General features: G+C 38.7%; 1 gene segment (V, D, J or C); it reads left to right on the top strand.

Moving 5' to 3' along the window:
- The first annotated feature begins 10,027 nt into the window (after positions 1 to 10,027).
- On the top strand, positions 10,028 to 10,704 carry LOC105471458 (immunoglobulin kappa variable 3-11-like). The segment is given in 2 exon segments: positions 10,028 to 10,117; positions 10,287 to 10,704. Coding segments are annotated over 2 exon segments (444 nt in total).
- Positions 10,705 to 17,854: the final 7,150 nt, after the last annotated feature.

Raw genomic sequence — 17,854 nt, 5'->3', positions numbered from 1 at the left:
CTTACTGTTATCAGCCACTGAGTTGTGTATTTAACCAGTTACCAATAATTAATGCATAAATGCTTCCTGATACAGTATTTACACCTATACTTACATAAACATATGTATTTTTTCTTAAATTGGTGGTATAAATGTGAATATTTAGTAATCAAATTATGAAGTTTGTTAATAGAGACAAAATTAAAACTAATTAGTATTTCAATAAAAAATTAAAGTTTACCTTATTTATGGAAAAAGGTGCATATATGTTTAAGATACATAGAAGTGAATATATATTTATTTGATAAAATGTTGGCTACAAATATATACAGTATTCATCTTTAAGTACATTTATTCTATTATGTATGCAATATATACATATTTATAAAATATAACTAAGTTATATACATTTAAATAATTGTTGTTACATTCCACAAAAAGAAAAAAAATGGTATTTTGGACAACATCTAGTTCATACTCTTGCTACAGAAAATTTCTTTATAGCCTTTATTCTTAAAACTTTACCAAATGGTTGTCCTTACCTAAAATATTTTTCCAATTCAGCAGAGCTGCAAGGGCAGGACTAGAGCATAATTTGGCTAATATTGAATATTAACCATTGCTTCCTATGAAGGTCTCCATTATGTTCATGCCCACGATGATGATATGCCAAATAAAGTTCTCACAACAATGGATACTGGATGGAGTCACATCAGTGCCACTGTCAAGGAAGCCCTGGAAATGTAAAACTCATAACAGTGGGTAAACTGCAAGACCTACATCTGGTGATCACATTGCCAAGAGAACAGCAATTTAAAAACATTGGCTGTTGATTTTGACAGATCATCAGGCCTTAAAAGAAATGCAACAGGATGATCTCAGACAAAGTCATTTGGCAAGAGCTATAACTGGAAGTTTCAAAAATGAGCCATAATCAAGAAGAAAAAGCTTTCCAAGTGAATATTCATTGAAATTCCATTAACGAGCAGGGGGCTTTTAATAATGAGGACGATTGAACACATGGACTTCAGTCAGTCACCTTTGCCCACTTTCCCAGGTAGCCTCATGTACCAATGTTATGGAGGTCCCTGTGGGGACTCAATAATATGACTTTCAACTAACTGAGATGTACAGGGCTACTGGCTCTTCTGAACACCCAATTTGCCAAGAAAACTGACCCCTCCAGAACCTGTAACTTTGTACCACACATCAGGGCTCAGACTAACAGCTGGTATCCGGTGATTCTAGTGGACCTTGTGTAACATGAGGAGAGCAGTGGTTATTTTACTATATGTGAATTTGCCTTCCTTTTTGGTTATGTTTCTGCATAAAATAGTATTTGAGGATTTTCAAAGTGTTTTCATCAAAGTCAGGAAGTTCTTCCATAATATGGCTCTGGATCAAGCAACTTATTTAACTCAAAAAAAGGTGAAGCAAAGTGTAGCTCATCCTCTTGTCATGTGCACAGGTGCAGCTTTCCCTATAGACAGGGAAAAACCATTATCAGTCAAGCAAAACTGGCACACAAACCCTTGTGCTGTTGAATTGCTATGCTGTCAGATGTGGTGGAGGCTCTGAAACACTAACTGTGATTGGTGCTTTTACTCCCATAAACAGAATATTTATATCTGGAAAATGAGCTGTAGACTCATCATTGCTATACCAAATGAACAGCTTGAAATACTTTATTTCTGTTTTCTCAGGTCTGTGGTTTTCTGGTTGATGGTTCTGAATCCAAAGAGTTGACATAACAATTGTTTCATTAAATTTAAAGAAATGATAAGATAAGATAGGCATGTGATCATTTAGATTTAATACAATACTGGATAAGTTGTCCAAAGCAGGTTTGGGTGTGTGCTGGGGCCATAGATGTAGCCCATATAAAGCAAGAGCAAATAGGATTGATGTTACATATTTTAGAGAGGAAGTACAGAAAATATGGACCCTAGGGGAACTTCTGCAATGTTTCTATTTATTGCCACTTGCACTGGTAAAACTCAGAGAAGATTTCAACAGTCATCAGGATGAAGTTCTAGGAATCACAGTCATGTGAAGCGTTACCTGCACTTGGGTCTCCAGTGAGGCAAAGGGAAGATGAAACGCATAGTGGGATATGGAGGGGTAAACACCAGGGACAGCCTCCTGGTCAGCTTAAACGTTGAAAAGTGTATTTATTTTTTCTCTTTAGTTTTATCACTGAATCATTCGGATCTAAGAAAAGCGATTATGGCTGATTAGGCAGAAAGGTGTTTATTATCATGAATTAAATGGATTGAAAACATTTGGGGAAACTAGAGTGGAAGGCTCAGGAAACTACAAGTACTTCTCTTGCTGTTCCTCGACCCTCCCTACCACCATGTTTTCTACAGTCAAAAATGATACTCTCATTTCCTAGGAACCTGGCAAGTGAAGGTATTGTGCCCACAGGACTGTGCTGACTGGCTGTGACCCAGACCAGGAAAATGAGCACATTTGAGTGAGATCAGGCATTTCCCCTCCCTCCTCTCAATGCAAAATGACTCTGTAGTAACACATCTGATGGGCAGTCAGAGAAAGGGGTCAGATTTCTAGCAGCTGACAGTTGATAGCAGAGCTGCTGTCCATCTGGGAGCAGTAGTGAGAAGAGCCACTCTCTTTTCTGCTGCAAGAGACAGCTTGAATGTGGAGTCTCAAGCAGTCGGAGCTCCTCCCCAGCCTGTGCCAGCAGTATGATTCTTGTAATTGTTCTAGAGGCTTTGGCTGGAGTCTGTTCTTTAAGGCTTTTCAACAATTTGTAAGGAATTTAGTAATTCCTTCTTTCAAGATGCTACAGGGCACAGTCCATTTGAAATTTTAAGTCCAAGACTTTTGTGTTCCCTTGCTGCTTATCGGTAAATAATAAGCCCACTTCATGTAACTTGCTGTGTGTGGGTGTTCCGTTTCCCAGACTCAAGTACGTTGGTAACCAGTGCACAGTGAAGCTGCTTCAAAGATGTCATTAACATAGAGAAAGAGCTGCAATGGAGGTTGCTGTGGGTAGGGATAGAGAAAATGTCGGGGGGCATGGGGAGTATTGCTTAAGGGGTACAGATATTAATTTTTATAAGATGAAAAGAATTCTGGAGACAGTGTCAGTAATAATAGCAGAACATGTGAATATGATTAATGCCACTGCACTTCACTTTTAAATATGGTTAAAATAGACAATTTTATGTTCTCTGTATTTTCTATAGTTAAGTAATTAACATCTTTATTATAGTATTGTTAGCTCAGAAGACATTGCTTCATTTTGTAATTATCTTAGCAAAAGTTCATAAATAATCACTTTGTGATGCCATTGTTCACAAATTGTGTGTGCATCTGTGTGTGTGTGTGTGTGTGTGTCTGTTTTGTTGACATGAGGTCTCCCTGAGGCATCAAATTCTTGGCTTTACGTGATCTTTCCTCCTTGGTCCCTCAAAGTGCTAAGATTACAAGTGTGAGCCCAAGCACCTGGCCATAAGAAACAATTTATAAGACATTTCACAGGGAATTTCTTCAAAATGTATATTTCATTGCAACTACCTCCAAAGCCAATCTCCTAAGCCATGTTTCTGTACACAAGTGCGCTTCTCCTTCTGCGATGTCACATGCCCTCAGCATGAAGTCACACAGACACATAGGAGAACAAGGCAAGGAGTCAACTCAACTTTATGAGTGGAAATCACTGCAAAGATCTGGCATTAATAGGGTTTAGGGGTTGCAGCACTTCTCCACTAGCAAAACACCCTCTGATTCTCTTCCTGGATTGTTTTCTCCAATGTTTTCTAATATGTAATGCTAAAGGTGAGATTAGATCCTTTTTATCCCAAGTCTTGTTGAACGCTATTTCACTCAAAATGTATTGCCTTAAGGAGTATGATAATAAATATTGAATAATGCCTGTTACTACTACCAACAGTCCCTTTAGAGCTCCTGTTATCATCCTAAATATCATGACTTAGGGAAAGTGTTTAAAAGGTGGTTAAGACAATATTGATCCTGTTTTCAATATACTGATACAAGTCAAGCACCCACAAAAATCAAGAAAATTGTAAGGAAAACATGACTTAATAATCATTAGCCATTGTGGTTACTGTTGAGTGATGATTAAGAAAAAGTCTTAAAAACAAGTAGCTAAAACACTGAGAACTCTCACGAATTCTGGGTAGAGATGTAAAATGGTACAACTACTTTGGAAAACAGTTTGGCAGAGTATTAAACACTCACTGTAAGACCCGGTAACTGCACTCCTAGGTATTTGCCCAAAAGAAATAAAGAAATACTCATGCAAAGCCTTGTATAATACCATTCCTGACTGCTTTATCCATAATAGCTCAAAGCGGAAACAACCCACGTGGCCATCAGCAGGTGATGGGATATATTTTGAAATTACTAAACAGCTAAATAGTACTCAGAAGTAAAGAGGAACACATCATTAGGACACAGGGCGACATGAGTGAGACTAGGAGACAATTATGCTGCACGAAAGTCACCAGCTACAAAAGAACACGTGCTATATTCCATTTATGTGAAATTCTTAAAAAGAAAGTGGAATCTATACTAACAACAAGCCAACCAAGGATTTTCTGTTCTGTGAGGTGGAAAACAAGTTGCTTCCTGAAGAGCAGGACAAAACTTTTTGGAGTTATAGAAATGTTGTGTGTACTGATTTTGCTTACAAGAGTGTATTTATTTATAAAACCTTGTTCAACAGTACACTTAAAATCAGTGTATTTGATTGGAATCATTTTTTTTCAATAAAATTGGTTAACAGTGAATAGTGAGTAATTACAAATGCAATTAAGTAACATTGTCTTCACATCTTTTATTCTTGCAGCGTACTGGAAGCTACATGAGCCAAAAGTTATTTCTGGGAGATAATCGCAGACTGACACTAAAGAATTGTGTATCTTCTGGCAATAGCTCCCTTTGCTAGGTATTTTTTGATTTTTCCAAAAATTTAAATATGTTTCAATAGTTAAATCAAAGCGGTAGGATTTTAATACACATTTCTTATTTATATCAGCTAAAATTCTAAGCAATAAAAAGTGATTAAAAATTAGTAAAGCATTTAAATACAAAGAAATATTTTTTAAGTTAGGGAAAGAGACCCAACGTATCTTACGGTTCACATATATTTTTCAGAAATTAAAATTACCTATCAAGAGTTCTTATAAAATCTGTAATACTTGTTACAATGTGTGTTCACTAAATGTTTAGATATACAGATAGATTCCATTTTTCTTTTTTCTTAAGAATTTTATATTCATAACAGATACCAGTCTTTCTTTGTTTTGTTAAATCCATATTAATTTTTGGACTACAGGACCTTATGACCTCCTATAATAATTCTGAGAGTATTTTTTTTGTTCACTTGAATCTTTGTGTAATTTTCATAAGTAGCATGTCACTAAACACTAAATATAAAATTGGAGTTATTTTTCTGGGTAACTTTTTATTACAGATTTCTTGTTACTTTTGAGGCAAGACGTAGGCAGGACTTCACTCTGGACCAGATGTAAGACTGGCCAAAACAGGACATGCTACCAATGCCAGGACAGTTTACCATTGCCATAGCAACATCGAGAACTCACAGCCCCTTGCCATGGCAACACCTGGAAATTCCTACTCTTGCCATGGCAATACCTGGAAGTTGGGGCACACCACCCACATTCTAGCTATTTTTGAACAACCCACACTTAATTATCACGCGATTAAAGGTCGGTATAGATGTGACAGTAAAATTACCCCTGGCTGCTCCTCTCGGCCCTCTGCCTATGAAATACCCCTGCTCTGCAACACCGCTGCCACCTCAATAAAGCTGTTTCCTTCTATCACTGGCTAGTCCTCTTACATTTCTTCCTGAGCAAAGCTGAGAACTGGCCTTGCATCGGTATTGAGCCAGTCACCTACCACTGGCGATGGTGAGAGGCAGTGTTTGATGTGGCAGTGAGATGGTGGAAACAGCAGAGAAACAAGACAGCAAGAAACAGCACGAGATGGCACTTTATGAGAAGATGGACACAGTGATCAGCAATGGACAAGACAGCTATTGGAGACGTGGCAAGACAGCGATCAGTGAGAGAGGGCGAGACGGTGACCAGTGCTACAGCCATCAAAGCTACAGAGTTGCTAACATTGCACAGCTGTTAACACTGGCCAAAGGCTATTTTAAGAGCCATCATCTTTCCTGACAGGCGGTGGAGCCCTGGGGATGGGTAAGTGGCCACAGAGCCACTGCTTCATGCAGGGCAGCCGCTCCGTGCTCCAGTTCCCCCGCGGGAGCCCAACCAACCCAAACTGGGGACCCTGGAGAGATCTTCACACAGGCCCCACGTGAGAGACTGCTTGGTACCATTTTGGCTCCTGCACACCTGTTAGGGTCCCCTCTGCACACCTGCCCTATATCGGATGATCCAGGAAATAAGGCCTTTGGCTAGATAGTTCATTTGAATTCCCCATAGCACACCTGACTACATCCTCATTGTTCCTTCTCTTAGTCATATCTCCTCTAATGCCATTTTATTTATCCATCAGCTATTTTATCTTATTTTCTGCCCTGATATATATGTTTGGTTTTTAGTTTTGTCTTTGGCTCCCTGCTAATTAGGTTTGTGCAATTGTTTAAGGCAGGACACTTGGTTGTAAGAATTCTCCTGTTCTGTTGACTCTAAGAAGCCAGAGTTACATTGTTCTATGGCCCCAACCCGGCCTTTGGGGCTCATTGTTGGCCACCCCACTGAGGCTCCAGGATTTTCTGCATTGGTCAGCCCCTGGATATTCCAGGATTTCCTGGCATTTGGTGTGGGGACACTCACAGGCTGATACTTGGGTACTCTGAGTTTTCAGAATTTGATATTTTTGGTCACTACCTGGATCCTCCAGAGTTTTCAGCCTTGACATTCCTCCTTGGATTGTGCATTGGAGGATCATCCTACAGGAATCTTGGTTTGCCTTCTCTTGTTTTCTGCCCTAAAGTTATCATTTTCCATTATGCCATTTTGTTTTCTTACTGTCAATTTATTTACACATTTTCTTCTACACTTTACTTAATAAAAATATCGCTTAAAGCCCGGTGGAGTGCCTCATGCCTGTAATCCCAGCACTTTTGGCGGCCAAGGTAGATGGGTCATTTGAGGACAGGAAGACCAGCCTGGCCGACATGGTGAAACCTTGTTTCTATTAAAAAAACAAAAAAACGAGTTGAACCTAGTGGAACACGCCTGTAATCCCAGCTACTTGGGTGTCTGAGGCATGAGAATCACTTGAATCCAGGAGGCGAAGGTCGCACTAAGCCGAGATTGCACCATGGCACTCCAGCCTGGGTGACAGAGTGAAAGTCTGTCTCAAATAATAATAATAATAAATAAAAATTTAAAAATAAAAATACTGCTTTAGTCAAGTTTTGTTCACTAACAAATGCTTAAAATCCACTTTCATAATGTCTTGCTACCTCTACCTTCTATGCAGGAAGTGGAAATCTGAGAAGAGGACAATGATGGCCCAGTCACCTTCCCTCTTGTTAGATTTAGAAAAACTTCTGTGTCCAGTAGAAATCCTTGTTAGAAATGGGGACAATGGCGAGTATCACAGAGGACGTGTCACTAGGGTGCCTATTAGGTTATTGGAGCAAATTCAAATTCAGCTTAAAGAAAAAGAAACTCATTTTCTATCACAACACTGCTTGGGTTCAGCATAAATTCGAACACCAGGAGACTTGTCTTAAACATGGTTCCATACATTATAATACTATTTTACAATTAGACTTATTCTGTGAAAAGAAGAAAAGTTGTCTCTTGTGTACATGCTTTTGTGGCCCTCTACTCCCCCCTATTATTATCTGGTAGTGGTGGCACATGCCGGTAATCCTAGCACATTGGGAGGCTGAGGCAGGAGAATCGCTTGAACCAGTGAGGTGGAGGTAATAGTGACCCGGGTTTGCACCACTGCACTACAGCCTGGGCGACAGAGTGAGATTCTGTCTCAAAAAAAAAAAAAAAAAAAAAAAAAAAGGTATCTTTGAGTTTTAAACATCTATTTGACAAGAAATTCATAGTTCCTTCTCTTTGAAATAATGTAATGTTTCTTTTAAGAATGAGCCTGGTTTGATGCCTCTCTACCCAACATGATAGAAGTGTGGCATAAATCTATGAAAAATTCCAATTCCCTGTGCCTACCACAACTACCTGGGATTGAAAACTTCTTCCCTTTCTCTCGTCATTTCTTCAACACCCACTTCCACCTAGTCTGTGATTCAAAACAGTACTTGTCAGGAAACATTCTGGAAAGAGCAAGAAAGACTTCCTTAGAGGTGTCAGAGATTCCTGTACCACCATCTGATGATCTCTAGAGGGAGTTGTGAGTGTGAGGAAGAGCAGAGCTTGTAAATCTCCCTGCATTCACTCCCACTGCATTTCCTAACAACAACCACAGCAACACCTGTAACATCATAGGACAAGCCTCTACTACTTCCAAGGCTTTTATCTCAGTAAATCTTCTCTACCTCCATCTCAGGCAGCTAGAAAGTTTGATACTCATACAAATAGTATTGTAGCTTTTTGTTCATAATTGGAAAAGCAGACAAGACCCAATGTAACACAGGCATTCCTTAAGCCAGTTAGCATTCTGTTTTTGGATCACCATTGTACACATATACTGAGCACATGTCTAAAATAGATGTAAAAATTCATGAAGCAAGAGTTACAATAGATTGTATTTTCTATTGTATTTTATTTTCCTCTTATATCGTCTTCTCTTCTTTGTCATTTAAAAAAAGTTAAAGTCAGTCTAAATTAATTATTGGATCATAAGTAGATAAAATCTTTTATTTGATAACACATTGACCCATTTGATATTTGATAACACATTGTTTCTTTGCAAGACATAGTCTTCATATCCAAGATAACAAGACTGACAAAATTATACTGGAGCAAGTCCACAAGTAATGATGGTAGCTTATCCTTATTGTCCTGCAGCAAGAATTAGACAAAAGATAACAAGGTAGAATGAAGATTATATAAGAAAGAAGGACAGCAACAGGACATGGTAACCTTTTACAGTGTAGCATTTTGATAATGGATGATGAGAAGTAATACGTTAAACAGGGATGGATGGGAATGATTGAAGGTCTGAGTACTTTAGCACAGATTAAGACCAAATCATTAGGATTTTTAGAGTTGTGTACAGGTACTGAAGAAAAAGCCTTAAAATTTAGTTTGACTGTAGATAAAACATTCTTGGATTAGATTTAAGACTATTTTCCATGCTAAGTTTATTTATGATAATGATGATGACTGTAGTGCTTAATATTCAATCAATAAAAGCAAAATTAATTCCCACATACATAATGTAATGAATACTATTGTAAATGTTTTATCTTATTTTATTTAAACTGTCTACAGCACTGTAAGATAGGTGCCACTATTGTCACAGTTACACAGACATGGAAACTGAGACACAGGGAAGTGAAGTTACTTGATCAATTTCAAGCAAGCGGCAAGCCATGGAGCATCTGTGTCACGGCCTGCCAGGACATGGGACTGTAAACAGAAGTTTTTAACTTTTTAACTCAAAAAGGGTGGTGTCTGGGTTAATGGAAAGCTTCAAGACCCTCACAAAACATTACTAACAAGCAAATGAAAGGTGTATCTGGAAGATTATGTTCTAACAGACTCTTCATTTCCATCGATCCAATAATGCACTTAGGGAGATGACGGGGCATATTGAGGATAGGAAGAGAGAAATGAAAACACAGCCTTTTATATTGTTCTTAACAACCTTGTGCCAAATGTCATCTGGGTGGATTTAGGTGACTGAGGAGAAGAAAGACACAGGAGTGAAATTCTGTGATCACCAGGGGGAAGTTCTACACTCAGACTGAGCCAACCGACTTTTCTGACCTGACAACCAGGGAGGCGCAGGATCCTCCATGCAGAGAGGAAGAAGCAGGTGGTCCCTGCAGCTGGAAGCCCAGCTTCCCCCCCAGCTGCTTTGCATGTCCCTCCCAGCTGCCCTACCTTCCAGAACCCATATCAATGCCGGGGTCAGAGCTCTGGGGAGGAACTGCTCAGTTAGGACCCAGAGGGTACCATGGAAGCCCCAGCACAGCTTCTCTTCCTCCTGCTGCTCTGGCTCCCAGGTGAGGGGAACGTGAGGTGGTTTTGCACATCACTGAAAACTCTTGCCACCTCTGCTCAGCAAGAAATAGAATTAAAATTCAATGTAGATCAACAATTTTGGCTGTCCTCGAAGACAGTGGGTTTGATCTTGATTACAATAGTGCATTTCTGTTTTCTTTCCAATCTCAGATACCGCCGGAGAAATTGTAATGACGCAGTCTCCAGCCACCCTGTCTTTGTCTCCAGGGGAAACAGCCACCCTCTCCTGCAGGGCCAGTGAGAGTGTTGGCAGCTACTTAGCCTGGTACCAGCAGAAACCTGGGCAGGCTCCCAAGCTCCTCGTCCATAGTGCATACTTCAGGGCCACTGGCATCCCAGACAGGTTCAGTGGCAGCGGGTCTAGGACAGACTTCACTCTCACCATTAGCAGCCTGGAGCCTGAAGATGTTGGAGTTTATCACTGTCAGCAGTATAATGACTTGCTTCCCACAGTGATTCAACAGGAAACAAAAACCTCAACAAGACCTTCAGTGTTTACTGATTATACCGGCTGCTTCCTTTACAGACAGCTAGTGAGGTTTTAGCATCTCTGCTCTATTTGGCTATTTTGGAGTTCACGTTCTAAAGTCCAAAATGAATTATATTAGTCCATTACCTCATTCCATTTCAGCATGGCTATTAAACACATTTTAGAAGGTATCTCTGTTTATGGCATCACAAAGCGTTTAATAAATCTTCTGTGCAAAAATAAACAACAAACACACTCTTAAAGCTGAAATATCAAAACTCTTTCAGCACTCTGAAAACTGGCGAACCATAAAGTAATTAAGGATGTGTATTCTTTATAGAAAAAAAAGTACTAGTGCTTTGAATAAGGACAGAAACAGTCTGTAACCTTTGGCCTGTGACAGCACCCTTCTATTCCCAGCTCAGTCAGCATGAATTACAAAACTAGAGTTTACCAATGTGAGGATAGCAAATGAAACTGGCAGCTTGCTGCCAAAGGGGGTAGACTTGAGTAAAGCCAAGGAGTGGAAAAAAAATTCTTCAGTATTTTCAACTAAACATGGAGAACTCCATAGGAAATGAAAAGAAAAAGCCCACAGCTTTACTAGTACAAGATGATGCCCTGTTTGGGGCAAGTAGTACATCTGCTGATCGTAAATAGGAGATTCCTGGATAAGATAGACCCATATTACTGAAACAATCTCTGCACACATTCCTAATGACCTAGAAGCTATAGATATAAGTGATGAGAACCAGGAGTTTCCCGTGCAAAGTAAAACCAGAGGGAGGTAGGAACTAGCTGCAATTTGCATGGAGTTTGCTTTTTAAACTACACACACATGGGTTGACAGAAGACAGATTTATAACCTCCAGATATTTGAGCAAAATGTCTCAAATCATTGGTGACCACTTTGCTGTGCAGACACATGTGCAGTTCCTATAAATTCAAACTAAAGATTGATATTAAAAATAAAAGGAAGCAGAGATATCTGTGGTCAAACACCATGTGAGATACAGATTTTTCAATATCATGCATGAAAATACATTTAACACATCTAATCCACTGAACATTATAGCTCAGCCTATCCCATCCTAAATGTACACAGAACACTTACATTAACTTACTGTGGGTCAACATTATCTTACACAAAGCTTATCTTACAATAAAGTGTTGAATACCTCATGTAATTTGTTGAATACTGTGCTGAAAGATAGAATAGTTGTATGAATACTAGAAGTTCTATTTCTACTTGAATGCATATCACATTCACACCATCTGAAAGTCAAAAAATTATAACTCCAACTATCATAAGTCAGGTACTATCAGTAAGTTCAGACAAGTAACTAAGAAGAAAATTTAAAAATGATCAGAAAAAAACAAACAAATTCCAGGCCTGGCCTGGTGGTTCAAGCCTGTAATCCCAGTACTTTGGGAGGATCACTTCATGCCAGGAGTACGACACCAGGTAGAGTGTGTAAAATAGTGACACCCTTAGCTTACAATTAAAAAAAAATAGCAGTGAGTGGTGGCATGCCCCTATAGTCCCAGCTACTCAGAAGGATGAAGCTGGAGAATTGCTGGCCCTGAAGAGGTTGAGGCTGCAGCAAGCTATGATCACACCACTGCTCTCCACCTGGCTGAAAGAGTAAGACCCTATTTCCAAAAAAATTAAAAGTTAAAATAAGAAAGCTCATAATCTAAAGGGAGATACTATAATATGCTATCAGAATTGTACAATTTTCAGTTTAACAACTCCTGAAAAAAAAACAGAGAAGTATGAACAATATTAAAGGAACAAAAATAAAGCAGCTAAAATAATAAGAACAGAAAATAGTCAATGAAAGCTAATTCTTGCCCTAATTATTGGATTTAGCAAAGACTACAAAGCAGTTAATATGCAGGTGTTCAAATAATTATTTTTAAAACTATGATCATTGATATATAAAAGACAATATTTTTAAAAGAAGAAGATTCGGCAAGTAAGGCCTCAAGAAAGGCATGGAAAATATAAAAAATGACCAAATGAGAACTCTAGAAATGAAAAATACAGTAACTCAATTTAAATATTTATTAGCTAGGTCTAATAGCAATTTGAAATGGAAGGACAATCAGTTAACGTGAAAGTGGAATAATAGACATTATTGGGTCTAAAGAAAACGTTTAGAAAAAAGAAAAGACTTCAGAGATTTATAGCTCAGAGTGAAGGATACCAACAAATGTATAATGAGAGTCACAAAGGAGGAAAGAGAAAGTGGCAGAAAAAATATTTGGAGAAATAATGACAAATATTTCAAAAGTAATAAAAAATAATCTTAGATGAAAAATTCAATAAAAGCCTTTTAGATAATCAGTAGAAATTAATAACTGAACATATTATATTAAAATGTTGAAAGACAAAGAGAAAAATCTTCATTGCATCAAGAATGAAAGCAGACACTTTATACAGAGAAACAACAACATAGCCATTGGCTGAGTTTTCATCAGGACCAACAGAGGGTAGAAGGAGGGAAATGTCATATTAAAATGCTGAAAAGGAAAAAAAAAGAAGGCAACCAGGAAATCTATATCCAGTGAAAATACCCTTCAAATCTAAAGAAAAAGCAAAAAAAAAATATTATTTGATAAACAAAATACATTCATTCATAGCAGCTATGTCTTATAAGACATTTGAGAGAAAATCCTTCAGAATCACAGCAAATGACATGAGATGGGATCTTGACTCCTCTGGAAGAAAGGATGACCTCGGAGTTGTAAGGAACAATAACAAGTCTAAAAAGATAAAAATACACTTAATGCCATTTATATAAAGTTCAAGACAGGAAAACCTAAATGATTGTGTAGATGTCAGAAAGACAGTTACTTTTGCTGGGTGGGAGGGGTGAAAACCAACAAAGATTGTCCATGAGGGAAGCACAAGGGAATGTGAAATACTCTATCATTCCACCTGGACAATGAATTACATATAAACTTTATTCAGTTGCATATTCAAGATTTGCACACTTTACTCTGGCTATTTTATCAATTGAAAAAAACTAATAAAAAAAACCTAGACTCTTTCACACTTAGTAGTAATCACAACCAAGAGCCTAGACTAATTTGGAATATTACTATTATTATCACCACTTCATTACCCTTTCTCAACATTTACACTTTTTATCCAGCTATAGTTTGACAGCTCTACCTCTGGCCCATTCTTTTGGAACACCCCATAGTGATAGGCCAGGTAACACCTATGGAAGACTCATAAATGACATGACTGATGGCTATTTAGCAGAAAACAAGTTCTATGTATCACAGACTGTCCTATGCAGAGGACACAATACGGGTCAGGAAGAGAGTCCCTCTAGCACAGAAAAGAAGTGTGAACTACACCTTCAGAATGTGTTCCAGATTTTAGAGTTCGTCAGATGAACACAGATCAGGGTGTCCTCTCATCTGGGCATAGGAAAGTGAAATGACTGCAGGTTCCCCCCAGATCAGTGCCTTGTGGCTTTGGAGATGTGTACTTGAAACTCACATTTGTTAACATCCACAGTCACTTCCCGGCTTCACCCATAGGAATGATAGTCTGGCTTCAGAGTTATATAGGAACTGTGCACACAGGCTGTCAGTTACTAAAACGACAATTAAAAACAGTGACTTTGGTTACATGTATATCAGTAGGTACATCGTGGATGGAAAAAATGAGTAGGGGGATATATTTTAATATCAAATAAAAAAATCACAACCTTGTGACTCCTTTCTCTTCCCATGTAATTCATTATGTTGTACAGATATTTCAGAATATCAAATGAACCTTATATATTCATCCCTGTAGCTTTGTCCTTCTCCAACCTGAGTCCATGTTTGGGCCATCCAGTGGCATCCAAGTAGACTTGTGAGATGATCACTGTCCAAACAGGATTGCTGGGGCAACTCACAGGCAGCTTCACGCTGAGTCTCCCCTCTAACCCTTATCATCACTGACCCTGAAGGAGTGTCCCCCTGTCCTCCACAGCACCCAGAGCACAGCCTGCCCTGCTATGATTTCACTGCCCAACTCAAAACCTCATCACAGATTCCACTGACTCAGAGACAAAGTCAGGTCCCAGGGAGAGGTTGCTGTGGGGGCCAAAAAAAACCCCATCTTTTCATCAGTTTTTCTGTTAGAAATTTACAGGAATTAATAAGCTGAATTTCTATAATAGTTACTATCTTAAAAATAAAAGCTATTTTTAATATGAGAAACATAAAACATGGGAAATAATTAAAACACACAAGAGCATCATAATCAGAGACTCCAAATTCGCCAAATCTAATTCTGAGCTCCCTGCTTTATGTTCCATTTCCATGGTGTCTATGTGCTCCATCCTTACCAAATATATGTTCAAAGAATTATTTTAACCTATAATAAAAGACTTAAAAAGTAATTTGTAAAGACAATGATTCAACAAATAGAGGCTCTCAGAGACAAAACTATGAAAACAGACTTACTGGGAAATTTAGAAATGAAAAGTACAACAACTCAATTGAAAAATGTATTAGATAGACTCAACAGCAATTTAACATGACACGAGAATCAGTGAACTGAAACACTAGTCAATAGAAAAGATCTCATATAAAGAAGGAAAAAATTATAAAGAAGAATGAATAAAACCTCAGACATTATAGGTCCATGTGTACAATACTAACAAATTTGTATTAGGAATCACAAAGGAGAAGATAGAAAGAGGCTAAACATGTGTTCCCATCTTTATGCCCATGAGTACCCCATGTTAAGCTCCCACTTATAAATGAGAACTTATGGTTTTGTGTTTTTTGTTTCTGCTTCTGCTCACTTAGGAAAATGGCCTCCAGCTGCATCCAAGTTTCTGCAAGGGCATAATTTTGTTCTTACTTAGGGTTGCATAGTATTCCATGGTGCATATATACCACAGTTTCTTTATCAAATCCACGGTTGGTGGGCACAATAGACATAGGGGACTACTAGAGGGAACATAATGGGAGAAAGGGCAGGGGCTGAAAAACTACCTATGGGTACAATGTTCACTACCTGGTTAATAATTTCAGTCATACCCCAAACCTCAGCATCATGCAAAATAACTTTGCAACATATCTGTACTTGTATGCTCTGATTCTAAAATAAAAACTGAAAAAGAAAAAATGGAGAAATAATGAAAAACATTTTCACAGTGATGAAACACATTAATCTATACCTGAAAGTAAATCAGTGAAACCCATTTAGGATACGCAGAATGCAATTAATAACTATACACATTATAGTGCCAATGTTGAAAGACAAAGACACAGAGAATTTGGAAGACGTCACTAAAATATCAACTTACTCTATACTAGGAAGCAATAATAAAGCTATTGGCTAAATTTTCATCATTAGTAATGGAGGTGGGAAGACAGTGGAATTGTACATTTTAATGCTGGGGGAGAAAAGTCAGCCACAAATTCTATATCCAGCAATACAATCATTTAAACATACAATCAAGGTGTATGTGTTCCTTCATACACAAAGACTAATTCATTAATAGTATATATGCCTTGTGGAAAATTCAAGAGAAAATTCTTCAGAATAACAGGGGAATGACAGCAGACAGCAATTCAAACTGATAAGAAGGAAGCAAGCCCTTAAAATGAAAGAAATAAGAAGAAAACTACAAATAATGTTTACTTTACCTAATGTAAAGATTAAGTCCAGGAAAAAATAAAACAGTTATAACAGATGTCACAATATCAGTTACACTGATTGTTTTGAACAGTATTTGCTGACTGAGAAGCTGCATAGAGAAGGCAGCGAGACAATTGGAAACTTTCCAAATTTTGATTTGGATCATGACGTGAAATGGATCTTGACACACATTTGGATCTTGACACACATTTGTACCCTTAAGATTTGAACCCTTTGCACTGTGTGTTTTACCTTAAATAAAATAAAAGAAACCTAGGCTCTTTCAAATAAACATGAACCAAAAATAAGAATCACCAAATATTTATGAAACCTCAACCTTATTAAAGAGAAATGTAAAACATGCCTGAGAAAGTCCTAAAGAACTAGAAATCTGGTACAGGAAAGTGCAGGAAATCTCCAAATATGTCCCTTCTGCCACTGAGGAAACACAGATTTTACCTCTCTTGAATTCCTTGAAAACATAAAATATATTTACGTCATTTTGCTCACAAGAGAGGCCCCCCACCTTCTCCTTGGCTGTTTCCACCCCACTGCACCCACCAGGGGATTTGCATACTGTCCCCTAGGGAGGACCTTCCCTTGTGAGTCTGAGATAAAAGCTCAGATCTAACCTTGCCTTCACTGATCAGGACTCCTCAGTTCACCTTCCCACAATAAGGTTCCCTGCTCAGCTCCCAGGGCTAATACTCTGGGTCCATAGTAAGTGCAGAAGGGAGATGAGGGAGGACAACGGGGTCGGAGCTTGAGCTCTGTGGGCCTTGCTGCCTCCCATGTGTGTCCTGTCCTCGTGTTAGATGTGTCTTGTCTTCCAGGATGGGGCATGTGATGTCTAGATGTGCGAGAATGAGGAAGATTTCAGAAGGAGCAAAGACATGTACTTTAGTGAAAGCTGTGACACAGAAAGAGGAGGATGGGGTATGTGATTCCTAGGGGCCCCTTTGTACTTTGCAAATCTTAGTTCTTTTTCAACCTGTATGTTTTGGGAGTATTAACCAAAATCACCCACAAAAAATAATTGAGCAAAACGTAAAGAACAGACAGAAAATTACTAAAATGACTCACAATATTTGTACATAACCTTGCACTTCTCTCTCATTATTTCAGGATCTAATGGAGATACTGTGATGACCCAGCCTCCACTCTCCCTGCCCATCACCACTGGAGAACCGGGCTCCATCTCCTTCAGGCCTAGTCACAGCCCCCTTCACAGTAATGGATACACCTATTTGAATTGGGACCTACAGAATCCAGGCCAGCCTCCATGGCTCCCGATTTATTTGGTTTCCAACAGGAACCCTGGAGTCCCAAAAAGGTTCAGGGACAGTGAGTCAATGACAACTTTCAGGTTTAAAATCAGGAGGATGGATGCTGAGGACGTTGAGGTTTATTGCTGCCAGCAAAGTACACATTATCCTCCCACAATGGGACAGTCCTGAACCCAAACCTCTCTGCTTGCTGTGGCCCAGCTGGCCGGATGTGTTGTTTCTGGGGAGAGAAGGTACTGTGGATTCTATTAGATGCCTAAAGAGGAAGATGTTGGAGAACTCAGAGGACTTGGTGCAGTTGAGG

This window comes from Macaca nemestrina, chromosome 13 (assembly GCF_043159975.1).
Source record: "Macaca nemestrina isolate mMacNem1 chromosome 13, mMacNem.hap1, whole genome shotgun sequence".
In the NCBI taxonomy this organism is placed as follows: domain Eukaryota; kingdom Metazoa; phylum Chordata; class Mammalia; order Primates; family Cercopithecidae; genus Macaca; species Macaca nemestrina.
This window is presented reverse-complemented; position numbering and strand designations above follow the sequence as displayed.